At 46.7% G+C, this 14,841-nt stretch overlaps 1 protein-coding gene across 13 annotated transcripts in view; it reads left to right on the forward strand.

Moving 5' to 3' along the window:
- The window catches only part of BLTP1 (bridge-like lipid transfer protein family member 1), a 341,411-nt gene that overhangs the window by 245,283 nt on the left and 81,287 nt on the right, over nucleotides 1–14,841 (forward strand). For 9 of the 13 annotated variants that reach the window (XM_088452258.1, XM_088452264.1, XM_088452266.1 and 6 more), the window contains 4 exons: nucleotides 657–842; nucleotides 5,213–5,381; nucleotides 5,605–5,819; nucleotides 6,414–6,615. In XM_088452258.1, coding sequence (XP_088308384.1) covers nucleotides 657–842; nucleotides 5,213–5,381; nucleotides 5,605–5,819; nucleotides 6,414–6,615 — 772 coding nt within the window. The remainder of the gene's footprint in view (nucleotides 1–656; nucleotides 843–5,212; nucleotides 5,382–5,604; nucleotides 5,820–6,413; nucleotides 6,616–14,841) is intronic. The other 4 variants (XM_088452261.1, XM_088452271.1, XM_088452260.1 and 1 more) reach the window with 3 other exon arrangements.

The raw sequence follows: 14,841 nt of genomic DNA on the forward strand, positions 1-14,841 counted from the left end.
ATACTATTGTATGACCACACCCCTTTTTGAGACAACGCCCCCTTTTTGCAGTGTGCGCAGTTTTTTTAATAAATAAGCACGGGGGAAGTTCCACCACTTCTCTGGATAAGCACTGGGTACACTAGTTAATGTTCATAGCCGAATGAAACATCATCAAGATGGCATTGTCTAGAACTAGTGGAGTGGGCCCAGAAAAGAAGACCTCTAATTGTCATCAGTAATGCACTGTAAGCATTTTGAATTATGTATGTGTAGTGTACAATATAGATAGGACCTGATAGCGTTACTATCTGACAACTCAAGTGGTTATGAGACCTGCATAGTTCATAGATATGAGAGCTCAGATGTAAAAGCCAGTGTCGAGATTTCAGTGATGTAGTTGCGAGATGTAAAGCAGCATTATTTTTTTTAAGTGCAAGAGAATGTTGGGTGTATATTCTGAATGTATAACATAGCATGCAGCATTTCAAACAATATTGCTAGTATTTTGTCTGTTAGAATGCAAATGAATTGTGTTTTGTTTTTTTTGGTTGTAAAAAATGTAACATTACAATGGTACCATACACCTGTATTTAGTTTTGTAATTCCAGTACTGGAAGTGTTGTGACAGAATTGTATATTCGAATCACGTTTCAATTACTTTTTTACTATTTTAGGGCATCCAAGTGACAGCAACAACTCCATCCATGAGAGCAGTCAGGTTTGAGACTGGACTAATTGAGCTGGAGTTGTCAAATCGAATTCAGACAAAAGCCATACCTGGAAGCAGTAGCTATCTAAAGCTTTTTGGGAAGTGTCAGGTTGATTTGAACTTGGCACTTGGACAAATTGTAAAACATCAGGTTAGAATATGTGAATTTTAATTATGTTTTACTCAAAACAAAACGTTTAATCATTTTCATTTAAAAAAATCTGTAAAAAACAAAATATGCATCTATGTTTTCATGTCATTAAACACATGTCTTAAAGTAGAGACATTGAAACTAAGGGACAGCTGTCCTAGTGCAGGCTGAGTACTCAGAATCTGGCAATAATACATGACTATTGCTGGGCATACAATATACAATTATCTGACAGATATTTGTCCAATCTGGCTGGTTGGAATGAAAATCTGGTAATGTATGGGAGCAAATGACAATCGAACATTTGTTCACAAACACTGGAAAACAGACAAATATGGTCGTTCAGACAAATTGGTTAAAAAAACAAATTTAACCAATTTGAACAATCATTTTTGTCTGTTTTCCAGTGTTTAAAACCATATAATCGATTGTCATTTGCTCCCATACATTATCAGATTTTCATTCCAACCAGCCAGATTGGACAGATATCTGACAGATAATTGTATAGTGTATGCCCAGCTTATCATATATAGAAAAATCTCAGAACTGGATTACTGACAAATAACCATGTAGAACCCTATTGAGTAACTAGAACTAAACTACAAAAATATGCAACTTTTCATTGGCTAAACTTTCATTGGGAAGTGTGAACTATTTTTATAAAATAAATATTTGCATTTGTTTGAAATCTTACCTTTTTTGCACCTACAGATGTGTCCTTACACATCTTTGTGCCGTTGTGACAATAAGCCTTTCTCAGCGCTCCAGGTAGCGTGAGACACTGCTAGCACCAGGCTTCTTTATTGCCAAAATGCGTCTAAAGGCCCCCATACATCAGAGATTGATTGCAGCAATCGTGCAATTTGCAATCGATTGTGTATAAAAATCTTTCCCTTTTTCAATCGATTGCAGATTGCAGAATTGCCACAATCGATGGAAAAAGGGAAAGATTTTTATACACAATCGATTGGAAATTGCACGATTGCTGCAATCAATCTCTGATGTATGGGGGCCTTAAGTCGTAATGTGCTGCACAAGCAGACTTTGCTGATTAATTTGACGTGTGACACCTGTATATATGTGTTTGACTGAGTCTCTGAATCTGTATACAATGGGCTACAGTGTAGCATTCGTGGCTGTTTTAATTCCAGTCGTGTTACACATAACATGTGAGCAGCTTATGACTCTCTAGCGCTGAGCGTCTTTTCGTGTGACTCTTTTCTTTCAGATGCGCCTTATTCGCACAGCGATGCGCATAAGACGCACAATCAACTTCTGTTGATTAAAATTATATGCGACTGCGGGTGCATCTGCATGTGAAGCGCCACGTTCGTGTCACAGCCACTGACTCTGTAACATAGAGTTTTGCATGCAGATACACCCGCAGTCGCACACATAATATAGGCATGCTACATATCATTTTAATGCTTGTGCATCCTATTTGCACCGCTCGGCGCTACAGAGTCACAGCTTTTTAACTTACATGGAAGCTAGATGTACAGTATATGGACACATTTGTACTTTCTGACTCTTGAGAGGTAAATTTACTAAAGGTCGATCTAAATCGATCAACATCGATGTTGTGTGGCTAAATGACACAAAAACTCCAGCTATATACATATGTACTTATTTCCCTGGTACCAATTCTCTGTTTTTCTTTTTATTGACTGCTCATCATGTTCAAAAGAATATAATACAAATTGTTTATATTTGCCTAAAGAGCTGTTGGCAGCTCTTTATGTCACCTCTGTCATCTCCATCTGGTCCTCTCATGACCTCCTTCTCTATTTCTCTTTGATGATTCCTCATACCTGCATGTCTGCTCACACAGAGCACCTTTCCTTTTAAAACTTTCTATTTCATCCTTAGGGGTTACTGGGGAAACACTGGGTATAGAAGGTGCTGGAGGAGTCCGGGCACTAAATAGTTAAAGCTTGACAGCACAGTCTCCTCCTTCCTTATACTGCACCCCCTGCCCAGAGCAGCCAGGTTTTTTTAGTGCGTTAGGGTTGCACTAGGCCAGTGTTGGCTAACGTTGACACTCCAGCTGTTATGGAGCTACATAACCCAGCATGCACTGCTACAGTTTTGCTATTAGGGCATGCTAAAACTGTGGCAGGGCATGCCGAGATATATAGTTCCACAACAGCTGGAGTGTCAAGGTTAGCCAACACTGCACTAGGCTGCTCCTCTAACTAGTTTAAAAAAAATTCGACCATTTTGATACCTTTGTCTATAGTGATGCTACATTCGGGTGAAGAGTCTTACGCACAGCACAGGAGCGTTCCCTCTCTTGGTGGACAGCTTTGGAACGTCCCAGTGTCCCTATGGATGAAAGAAAAATGGGATTTTGTTTCAGTGAAAAAGGGAATTTGGGCCTGATTCAGAGCCGGACGCTATTTGTGGACGGTCGTTCCTAAAAAAGGGCCGGCTATTTAAATTGAGCGCTCGCTCATTGCGGTTTGTTGACACCTCTATGTCTGAGCGCGCGAGCGAAAAATGTGCTCGCTATTTTGTAAAGACGCCCCTTTGCCGTTCGCATCACACGTCATCTCCGGTATTTATTTGATTAATCGGGTACATCGAAAGGCATCTGAACTGCTCGCAGTGCTTGTGGTAGGTTTATCCTACCGCAATCACTGTGAGCAGTTCAGGCTAAAAGACAACCAAGTGACGTGGTCGATCACGCTCCTTTGTTAATTATGCACATCCATTAAACGCCCGTTTTGACAGTTTGGCACGCCTGCGTTCGGATCTCCACTCCCCGTTTTCAAGCACCTTCCCCTGTTACCACCCACAAACGGTACATTCTGTTAATCAAATTAGCAGCCCCTCGCTGTTTTGCGAGTGCTCGATTTCCGGCCGCAATGACTGGTTTGCGCATGCACATTACGACCCATGCGCAGTTGTGCGAACATCGCTCATAGCGAACGAACGGCCGCTTACGAGCGGCTCTGAATCAGGCCCTTGCTTCTTACCGGATAAATCATTTTCTCTGAATTCCAATCGGTACAGTGGATTCCCTGCCCTTATGCCCATGGCTTTTGCTAAGGGGTTGTTTCCCAGGGGTGTCATGGTCCAGGCCCACTAGACTCCCTTTCAGTGTGTGTTGGGTGTGCCTGCTTCTCCCCTTCTCCTATACTCTGTCCTTTGGGCTTTGTTAGTAGTTTGAGACACACTATGCATTGCTGGGACACGTGAGAGTTTTTCCCGATCACTGCACTCACACTTCATACTTGCCTACTCCCTGGCGCAGGTCGGTCCTCTTGTTCATGTAGTTCAAGTCGGTCGTCTTAAAAAAAAAAAAAAAAAAAAATTACCCGTTCCCAACAGACGCAGAAGCGGCGTACATACTTTGCTGTATATACACAGCTTCCCTGAGTCTGACAGGTCACCCACGACGGTGGCCAATCAAAAGAAGAGGCGGCAGCATTTTGAACTTGGTGTAGGCCGCTCGCGGACAGGCAGCCAATCAGAAGCAGCCTCGGCTAACTGGTTCGCGATTGGCTTGCGGCCACCGCCAAATTCAAAAGGCCGCTGCTGCTTCTGATTGGCTGCTGGTCCATGAGTCGTGATTGGCGTGTGCCCGGTGCCAAATTTAAAAGGGCGCTACTTCTTTTGATTAGCCACCGGTCCGCAAGCTGCGATTGGCTTGCGAGTGGTGCCAAGTTTAAACTGCTACCGCATCTTCATTGGCTCCGGTTCCAAATGCTTTGGCCCAGCGCAAATCAGAGATTCCATAAGAGGGTTACCTGGGTTGAAGAAATGGGCACATGAGGAGAGTGACAGACAAAGGAAACAGGTAAGAGAAAGTAGAAGGGACACATGGAAAGATACGAGAGGTGAGCAAAGTTTGTTCAACATACAGTATTTTTCTACATAGTTCTAAAAGCATCTATAATTAATATAATCAAAATGCCTAAAGCTTTGCGGTGGTGGGGGGTAGGGTTTTGATTCAAATATTCGGGCCCCCACTACTAAATTCCCAGGCATATGGCTTTCCACCACTACCTCACAAAATAATTACAAAATTGTGCCCCTGTTGAAGAAAGTTAGGATATCAGTTAGCATCAATGAGTTCTTAGAAGACACAATTATACTATATTGAATGCATTACTTAAAATTATTTAACTTATTTCAAATAATAAAATGGTGTATAATAACTTTATTTTTCTTTAGAAACAAACACGTTGGTTCTAAACTAAAACGTTGCTTCTGATATTATCTGGATTTGTTGTCTGATTTACAACTGTGATTTGTTGAGAGTTCAACTAATAATTTAACATTGTGTGTTTATTTAATTGTATTTTATTGCACTCTGCCTTATTTGAGTTCTCTTAAGTGTTTGAATTCTACTGTGGCCCATGCAGGTTTATGAAGAGGCTGGATCAGATTTTCATCAAGTTGCTTACTTTAAAACTCGCATCGGCTTGCGTAATGCGTTCCAGGAGGAAATCAGCGGCTCAGCGGGGAGAGAAGCTGTGCTTATTACTCTGAGTAGGCCCATTGTCTATGCGCAGCCTGTGGCCTTTGACAGAGGTATTAGTAGCTGCCTTCTGTTCTTTCCTACATTTCAGAATCCTTTAAGACTCTAAAAATACTTATAATATCTCTGGTGTATAAAAGCAGGAACATAAATAAGAGGTTGATTTCTTTGTTCATGTTTACAACATTGTTTTTCCATATTTTAGTAAGTTATAAAGCAAAGTGATTTTAATGGTAATTGATGGAAGTATCACAAAAATCTTTTTGTTTTTTAAAGCGGTGCTGTTTTGGCTGAATTACAAGGCTGCATATGATAACTGGAATGAGCAGCGTCTGGCGCTAAACAAAGATATTCACATGGCAACAAAGGAAGTGGTGGACATGCTGCCAGGAATTCAGCAGACATCTGCCCAGGCTCTGGGAACCCTCTTCCTCCAGCTCACAGTCAATGACCTGGGAATATGTTTACCCATCACAAATACACCACAGGTGGTATGCACTACCATAGGTTTTATTTTTTAATAGGCATTTTCTAATTTGCCAAGTTATGCCATCTCATATCAGATTCCTTTAGTGGACTTTGGGCCTGATTCTGAGTTGCACTCAAGTCCAAATGCCACCTCATTTAGCGAGTTTTATTTTTTTCAAAGTGCACATTTGCCACAGCCAGCATCCACATCTTAGAGCAGCTACTGTACAAGCAATTTGAAGGACGTATCTCGGCCACTTCTCACCAATAGCGGAATAGGTGTTACTGGGTGGCAACTGGACATCGACACGTAAAGCATTCAGTAGACATGTAGCCAGCTTTGTGACCTATTCTGAGTCGTGTGTATGGATTGTGCATGTCTCTTTCAGTCGCATCTTCTGCACCTGGCATAGGGTAGGCGTAAGCATAGATACACCTCAGAATATGAGTGGATAGTTGTATAGGAACTACGATCGTAGTAGGCATCTGGAATTACGACCACATTACATGCAACTCCAAATCAGGCCAATTATCTGTCCTCTCATTCGCTGTGCATATTTCTTTGAAACCCATTATCATTCTTTATATACTATTTTTGTTCTATATCCTCTTCTTAGCAGACAAATCACACAGCGGATTTTGATATGGGCTCTGCATTGGTACTGACCATTGAGAGTACACTGATCACCGCCTGCTCTTCTGAGTCTTTGGTGAGCAAAGGACACTTTAAGAACTTCTGCATTCGCTTTGCTGATGGCTTTGAAACCACATGGGATGACTGGAAGCCAGAAGTCAGAACAGATTTGGTTATGAATGCCTGTACGTACATTATTTTCTGCATTTTGTTATTTTACATTTCATGCGTCAAATTGGTCCATTATTGATACTAACAGGGCCTGTCTTAGAGGAGAGTAGGAAATGTTATGTAGCAAAGTAACTTAACAATTGGTTAGCCTCTATATCAGCGTTTTTCAACCACTGTGCCGTGGCACACTAGTGTGCCGCGAGTGGTTGTCAAGTGTGCCACGGCGGTCAACTCAGCACACTTGTACTGTAGTGTTTTTTTTTATTCCTGAGGATGCCAATGTAGTGTGTTTTATTTCTGTGGTGGCCAATGTAGTGTGTTATATTCCTGAGGAGACCAATGTAGTGTGTTATATTCCTGAGGAGGCCAATGTAGTGTGTTATATTCCTGAGGAGGCCAATGTAGTGTGTTTTATTCCTGAGGAGGCCAATGTAGTGTGTTTTATTTCTGTGGTGGCCAATGTAGTGTGTTTTATTCCTGAGGAGGCCAATGTAGTGTGTTTTATTTCTGTGGTGGCCAATGTAGTGTGTTATATTCCTGAGGAGACCAATGTAGTGTGTTATATTCCTGAGGAGGCCAATGTAGTGTGTTTTATTTCTGTGGTGGCCAATGTAGTGTGTTTTATTCCTGAGGAGGCCAATGTAGTGTGTTTTATTCCTGTAGAGGCCAATATGTGTGTATATTTTTATGTGGGAGCCAATGTTTATGTTTTTTCATTGGTCACCCACACGGCATGGCCGGATAGTGTGCCTTGGAAATTTTAAAATCTCGTGTAGTGTGCCTCAAGTTGAAAAGGTTGAAAATCACTGCTCTATATTTTAAACAATCCATACATATTGTTTCAAATTCATTGGCTCAGGTAATAATTACCATTTTGCTTCTAGGTCTGTTTACATGGTAATTATAGCATTACAGCATTATTTTGTTTTAACATTTATTGATATAATAAAATAACGATCATGACAGCTGTTTTATGAAGATCAAGGGAAACTTATTGACTGAACAAATCTCAAGACTCCTGCCTCCTGCTAGGGGAAGATCTGGGCAATGACTCCGCAATCTTTGAAATGGGACAGCAAAAAAAAAAAAAGGCGCTTGCATTTAACTAACTTTTCAAAAATACAAATATTTTTTCTACTTCAGGGTCCATAGGGTATCCACAGGATACCTTGGGGTATAGGTGTGACGTCAGTCGCAGGGCACCAAAGAGTTAAGCTTTCAGCCTCCCAGGATGCACTAGGTCCCCCTCCTATACCCCGCCCCCGGGCCAAGGCACCTCAGTTTAGTTTGGTGCCCGGCCGGCGTCGGGTGCACCTGTCGGAGTGGGGGCTAGAAGAGCCCCTGAAACTTTCTTCAGTGCAGCTGTGGCTGCACATCTGGATGTACAGCATGGACAGTCAGTCCTGACGTCCATGCTGTCTTCCCTATACCGCCGGTACCAGAACGCCGGTACCGATCCGGGGATGCTGGTGAGCATCTGGGGTCACAGCTAGCGGTGACCCCAGATGTTCCGGACCATGGCCGGATCCAAGGGGGACAAAGGTAAGCAGCGGGGTCCCGCGGTGGGTCCCCGCTGGTCACATGGTCCTGAGTCCCCAGGCAGGGGGCTTCCTGGGGACTGGCTGCAGCGTGGAGCCAGGTACTGAACCTGCGCTTTCCACTACCCCCTGGTACAGCGGACCGCAGCAGAGCGGTAGCGCTGCGGCGTCCCAGGGGTTAAATGCATGCCAGGGGAGCGCGCCTTCCCTGTCTCACAGCCGGCGCCTACCCCGCTGCACACAGCCCTCTCTGCACTGTGCTGACTGGTCCTGTGTCAGCGCTCCTCCCCCAGGCCAGCTTCTCTCTGCTCCTCGGCGGCCATCTTCTCTGCAACGCATGGTGAACGCTGCTGGAAGTCTGGAATGAAGCATCGTGGTCTGGGTCCCCCCGCATACCTCTCCTCCGCTGTGGCTCAGGTCTGTGTATGCAGCGCTGTGTCCTACCAGGCCCTGTGTCTGTGTAGTTGAGTGATCAGCGCTGTTAGTGCAGGAATTGTTATTTCTCTGCATTGTATGTGACTGTGCTAGCGCTGCCTGTAACTTTTCTTCTCTAAAAACTGTCAGCTTTATTACTGTCCCTGTTCTTTCTGCTAAAGCCCTTGCGGTGCGGTGCTGCAGGGTGGTCTCTCGCCTATTTAATACTTAATTGGTGAGAGAGGTCACATACGTGGTGCCATCATGTCTGAAAGTGATTTTCCCCTCCGGCTACAGTGTACCACGTGCAAAGTACTGTTAGCGGAGGGGGAGGGTAGCGCGGAGGGCCTTTGCCGGCAGTGTTTGTCCATGGCGCGGCCTATTACGGTTACAGCACCGGTACAGGAGCCGCCCTGGGCTTGTTTCGCTCAGGCGTTAACAGCTTTAGTGGGCCAGTTAGCTCCGCAGCCCGCGTTTACTCCGATGGGTTTGTCCCAGCAGTCTGTGGTGTCGTCACCCATGCAGGGGTTCCCACGACAATTGGTGGTACCCCACAGTCTCCCTATTTCCCCGCTCCCGGGTTCTCAGGAGCCAGCGTGGGTTAACTCCCTGACGAGTTCTGTACAGCACTTGTCGGATGTGTTGCAAGGGGAGTCTGTGATGCGGCCTCATAAAAGGCCGGTGGCGTCTCTGTCCGCTCCTTATGAGGATGACGAAGGGACGTCTGATGATGGGGAGATTCTGGATCCTTACGATCAGGAACCTCTCCATACTAAGGACGCTGATACTAAGTCCAAAGTATATATTCCTGGACTTATGCGGGCGGTCCGCACAGCCTTGGTGATTGAGGACGAAGTTCCCCCAGCGGCTAAATCTAAGTATGCCTTTTTCAAAGATGTGAAGGGCGATGCCACAGTCTTTCCTCTTTCGGGTCAGTTGGTGGACCATTTAGAGGAGGCGTGGAAACAACCTGGCAAAAGATACCAGCCGCAGAGACGCCTGGCGGTGGCTTATCCGTTCGCGGATAATTATTTTGCTAAGTGGGAATCCCCTCCACAGGTGGATTCTCACGTGACCCGTCTTGTCCGTAGTGCCACATTGCCGATGCCATCCATGTCCTCCCTTAAGGATGCTACGGACCGCAAGGTAGAAATCTGCCTGAAGTCCGCTTATTCCCTTGCAGGGGGGGCAGCACGGCCGGCTATGGCCATTTGCTGGGTTGCCAGAGCGATGGAGCGCTGGGCGGATTCATTAGAGGCTTCTTTTGAATCCGACTGTCCGGCCGAACAGGCGGAGTTGATTGGCAATCTCCGTGATTCGGCCACCTACATCAACGAGGCGGCTCTAGACATTAGTACTCTGGTGTCTAGAATTTCTTCAGCAGCGGTAGCTGCTCGTCGCACCTTGTGGCTGCGATCCTGGAAGGCGGACGCAGATTCCAAGAAAGGTCTGGAAGCGTTGCCGTTTACCGGAGAAGTTCTCTTCGGTCCGGATCTGGATAAGATTGTGGCCACGCTGGCGGCAGCCAAATCTGCTTGTCTCCCGTCGGCCACTGCTCCTTCTGGTTCTGGACCATCGTCCTTTCGGTCATCTAGGGCCCAGGGCAGGCCCAAACCACAGTCGTTTCCTCGACAGGCTGGCCCTAAGAAATCGGTCAAGCCCCGGAAACAGGCATGGAGTACCAGACGTCCGGCCCCCAAGCCAGATGACAAGCCTGCGGCCTGACGGTCCGGGTCTCCCCTTGGGGGATCCCAGGGTGGGAGGCCGCCTGCTGCAGTTCTCCCAGTGTTGGTCGTTCACTACGACAGACACTTGGGTTCTGGAGGTGGTCTCCCACGGGTACGCCCTCTCCTTCCGGCACAGACCCCCGGCTTTATTCTTCACCACGGGTCTACCATCAGACCGGAACAAGGCTACGGAGCTGCGGAAGGTATTGCACACTATGCTCCAGGCTGGAGTTATAGTGCCTGTTCCATTCTCCCAGAGGGGCCAGGGTTTCTATTCAAATCTATTTTTGGTACAGAAACCCAATGGGTCATATCGTCCGATTCTCAACCTCAAAGCACTCAACATGTCTTTGCAGGTCCCGAAGTTTCGGATGGAGACCCTACGGTCCGTCATTCTGGCGCTGGAACCTGGGGACTACATGGTGTCCTTGGACATACAGGACGCTTACCTGCATGTCCCTATTCTTTTGCGCCATCAAGAGTTCCTTCGGTTTGCAATCCGCAGCGACCACTTCCAGTTTCGGGCGTTTCCTTTTGGCCTGGCGACAGCACCACGTGTTTTCACCAAGGTGATGGCGGTCATGGCGGCTTCTCTGCGGCTGCAAGAAGTCCGCATGTTGCCGTACTTGGACGACCTGTTATTGGTGGCAGGATCTCCAGAGCTCCTGTTACACCACTTGGACCTGACCATTGCACTGCTGCAACGGCACGGCTGGCTAATCAACTGGCAGAAGTCCACTCTAATCCTGTCTCGGAGGATTCTGCATCTTGGAGCCTTATTGGACTCGGGACAGCAAAGGATCTTCGTGACGGAGGACAAGATCTCTGCTTTACAGTCAAGGGTGCGCAGTTGTCTGCACAGCCGCCGGGTGTCCTTACACTCGGCGATGAGGCTACTGGGCTCCATGGTGTCGGTGTTCGACATGGTGGAATACGCCCAGTTTCACTCCAGACCTCTGCAGCACCTGATCCTGTCCAAGTGGAACGGGCTGCCTCAGTCTCTGAAGTTCCAGACGATTGTGCTCACCCCGGAGGTTCGCCTGTCCCTTGCGTGGTGGTTAAAGACGACCCACCTCAACAAGGGACGTCCGTTCTGGGTTCCAAATTGGGTCCTGTTGACAACGGACGCCAGTCTTCGGGGCTGGGGAGCAGTTTCGGGTCCACACTTGTTCCAGGGCAGGTGGACGCCGACAGAAGCGGAGCTTCCAATAAATATCTTGGAACTCCGTGGGGTCTTCAATGCTCTCCTGCAGGCACAGCGGTTTCTCCAGGGTCACCCGGTGCAGGTCCAGTCGGACAATGCTACCACAGTGGCCTACATAAACAGGCAAGGAGGAACTCGCAGTCGGGCGGCTCTCGTAGAGGTCTCTCGGATCCTGGTTTGGGCGGAGCGCAATCTTCCGGCCATATCAGCGGTCTTCATCCCGGGAGTGCTAAATTGGGAGGCGGACTTTCTAAGTCGCCAGGACGTTCATCCAGGGGAATGGTCCCTGCACCCGGACGTTTTTCAACTACTGGTGGACAGGTGGGGTCTTCCAGAAATCGACCTCATGGCGTCCCGGCACAACAACAAGTTGCCGGTGTACGGGTCTCGCACAAGAGACGAAGGGGCGTCTCTGGTGGATGCTCTGTCCGTCCGGTGGATGTTCAGGTTCGCATACCTGTTCCCTCCGGTCTCCCTTCTTCCACGGGTAATCCGGAAATTCAAACAGGCAGGAGGGACGCTCCTGTTGATAGCCCCCGCGTGGCCCAGACGGCACTGGTTCTCAGACCTTCAGGGTCTGTCCGTGGACAGTCCTCTGCGGTTGCCGCTACGACCGGACCTTCTGTCTCAGGGTCCTTGTCTTCACCCGGACCTGACTCGGCTGTCTTTGACGGTGTGGCTGTTGAGACGGCCATGCTGAGGTCCCGGGGGTTTTCCAGCTCTGTGGTGCGTACCATGTTACGAGCTCGGAAACCGTCTTCCGCGAGGATATACCATCGCGTGTGGCATACGTTCTTCCAGTGGTGTCGACCGAGAGGTTATGCACCGCGGGAGTTTCGTCTGTCTCGGATTCTCGCCTTCCTGCAAGCGGGACTAGATCAGGGGCTTCGCCTTGCTTCTTTGAAGGTACAGGTTTCGGCCCTATCTGTCTGGTTTCACCGTAGGATTGCTACAATCCCGGATGTGCGCACCTTTATGCAAGGTGTTCTCCGTATTCAGCCGCCCTTTGTTCCACCTGTGGCGCCTTGGGATTTGGCTGTGGTCCTGAGGGCTCTCCAAGGACCGCCGTTTGAACCACTGGGCTCAGTGGATATTAAATGGCTAACAGCTAAGACTGTTTTCCTTCTGGCCATTGCTTCGGCCAGACGTGTTTCTGAGTTAGGGGCTCTTTCTTGTAGACCCCCTTTCTTGGTTTTTCATGGGAACAGGGCAGTGCTCCGCACTCGGCCCGAGTTTCTTCCCAAAGTTGTTTCCCAGTTTCATGTTAACGAGGAAATAGTTGTTCCGGCCTTTAACTCACCGGGTCTTTCAGTGGGTGAGGCCTCTTTGGATGTTGTGCGGGCCTTAAGGACTTATGTTGACCGCACTTCTTCGTTTAGGAAGTCGGACGCTTTGTTTGTCCTCTATGGCTTCCGTAAAAAGGGTTGGCCTGCTTCAAAGCAAACTTTGGCAGCCTGGATCCGTATGGCTATTTCTGAAGCTTATCTTCATGAAGGCCTACCGGTCCCTCCTTCTCTGAAGGCTCATTCCACTAGGTCTGTGGATCCTTCGTGGGCAGCTCGACGTGGTGCCTCGGCAGTTCAGATCTGCAAGGCTGCTACGTGGTCTTCTGTCCATACCTTCGTGAGGTATTACAGGTTTGACACCTTCGCCTCTCAGGATGCTTCCTTCGGGCGGCGGATTCTCCTTTCTGCACAGGAGCGTCCCCACCCTTAAAGGATACTGCTTTGGGACATCCCCAAGGTATCCTGTGGATACCCTATGGACCCTGAAGTAGAAAATATGAGATATGGTAAGAACTTACCCTTGTTATCTCTATTTCTACGAAGTCCATAGGGTTCCACAGGACTCCCGCCCTGTCGCACTTGTGCTGCAGATGGGCTTTGCTCTGGTCACCGGTTTTCCGTCTCCCTCTGGTGAGAATGTGATTCTTGTATGTGTCCAGATCTTTGTTCTCTCTCTTCCTTCTCCTCCTCCGGCCTATGGCTTGGTAACTAACTGAGGTGCCTTGGCCCGGGGGCGGGGTATAGGAGGGGGACCTAGTGCATCCTGGGAGGCTGAAAGCTTAACTCTTTGGTGCCCTGCGACTGACGTCACACCTATACCCCAAGGTATCCTGTGGAACCCTATGGACTTCGTAGAAATAGAGATAACAAGGGTAAGTTCTTACCATATCTCATATTTTTTTTTTCTTTGAAGGAATTTATAGCAACCAAACAGAAAAAACCTAGTAACCATTTACTTTCTAAACTTTATGCAATATGCTTCCTAAGTTGATTATTTACAGAACTACCCAAACACACCAGCATCAAAATAATCCTAGGTGGTGATGCCAACATCTCATTAGGCCCAAAAGAGATTACTTAAGAACATTCAAAAGTAAAGTGTATGCTTGCGTATTACACATCACTTTACAGAGGATAGTTAGCCATTCACATCAGTCCTTGCCTTAGCGGAGCACACAGCTAGGGCCCCTATGAGGCAGCAGTGCTAATCACTGTACTGGCCCACACATCAAAGTACACTTCCATGGAGATTGACTAAAGCTTTTAAAACAGACAAGTGGGGGTGTTGTCCATAGCAACCAATTAGATTCTGTCTGTTATTTTCCAGGATGCAATAGAGAAATGATAGCTACAATCTGATTGGTTGCTATGGGCAACACCCCCACTTTTAATTTTTATAAGCTTTAGTAAATCTATCCCTTTATCTCTAACAGGCTACAATCCTATGTGCCACAAAATTATTAAACTCCTCATATTGCGAATTATAAAAATTCAACCCCCCCAACAATACTAAAAAATATTTTTAAAAAGAGGGGGAGATCTGTAACTTAGACCACAATAGCATATTACAGATATACACGGCAAATTCTGCGCTATTTGGTCACTCTGGCTACAACTTTTTGAAACTAGCAGGGAATGTAGCAATAAACCCCAAATACAAATCAAAACTCAAGCTACCACTTGGAAAACATATGTTCTTAAAATAATTTTTGATATTATAGATTAATGGATAAATATACTTGAAAAAAATACAGCAAAACAAAAGTTACAATTGTGAAAACACATTAATCGGTTAAATCGTCCTTATTGTTGTGATTTTTAGAAGCAACTTCTAAAGAAACAATGACCAATTAATCTGGCAATTAATAAGGATAGGTGCAAATGGCTCCACCCACTTGTGTGATCAGATGGCGATGCCTGAGATTTAACAGCTTATAGCAGAATGACAGGGTCCTGTACTCCATTGTGTCCAGGTGTAATATACAGTATCTTATATTTAGGTGGAGCATTTGCAGAATTCCTCTTTGTCTCTTACACAGCCTGACTGATGTTCTGGAATGTAAACCAAACT

Source organism: Taudactylus pleione, unplaced genomic scaffold (genome assembly GCF_031769625.1).
Source record: "Taudactylus pleione unplaced genomic scaffold, aTauple2 ptg000036l, whole genome shotgun sequence".
In the NCBI taxonomy this organism is placed as follows: domain Eukaryota; kingdom Metazoa; phylum Chordata; class Amphibia; order Anura; family Myobatrachidae; genus Taudactylus; species Taudactylus pleione.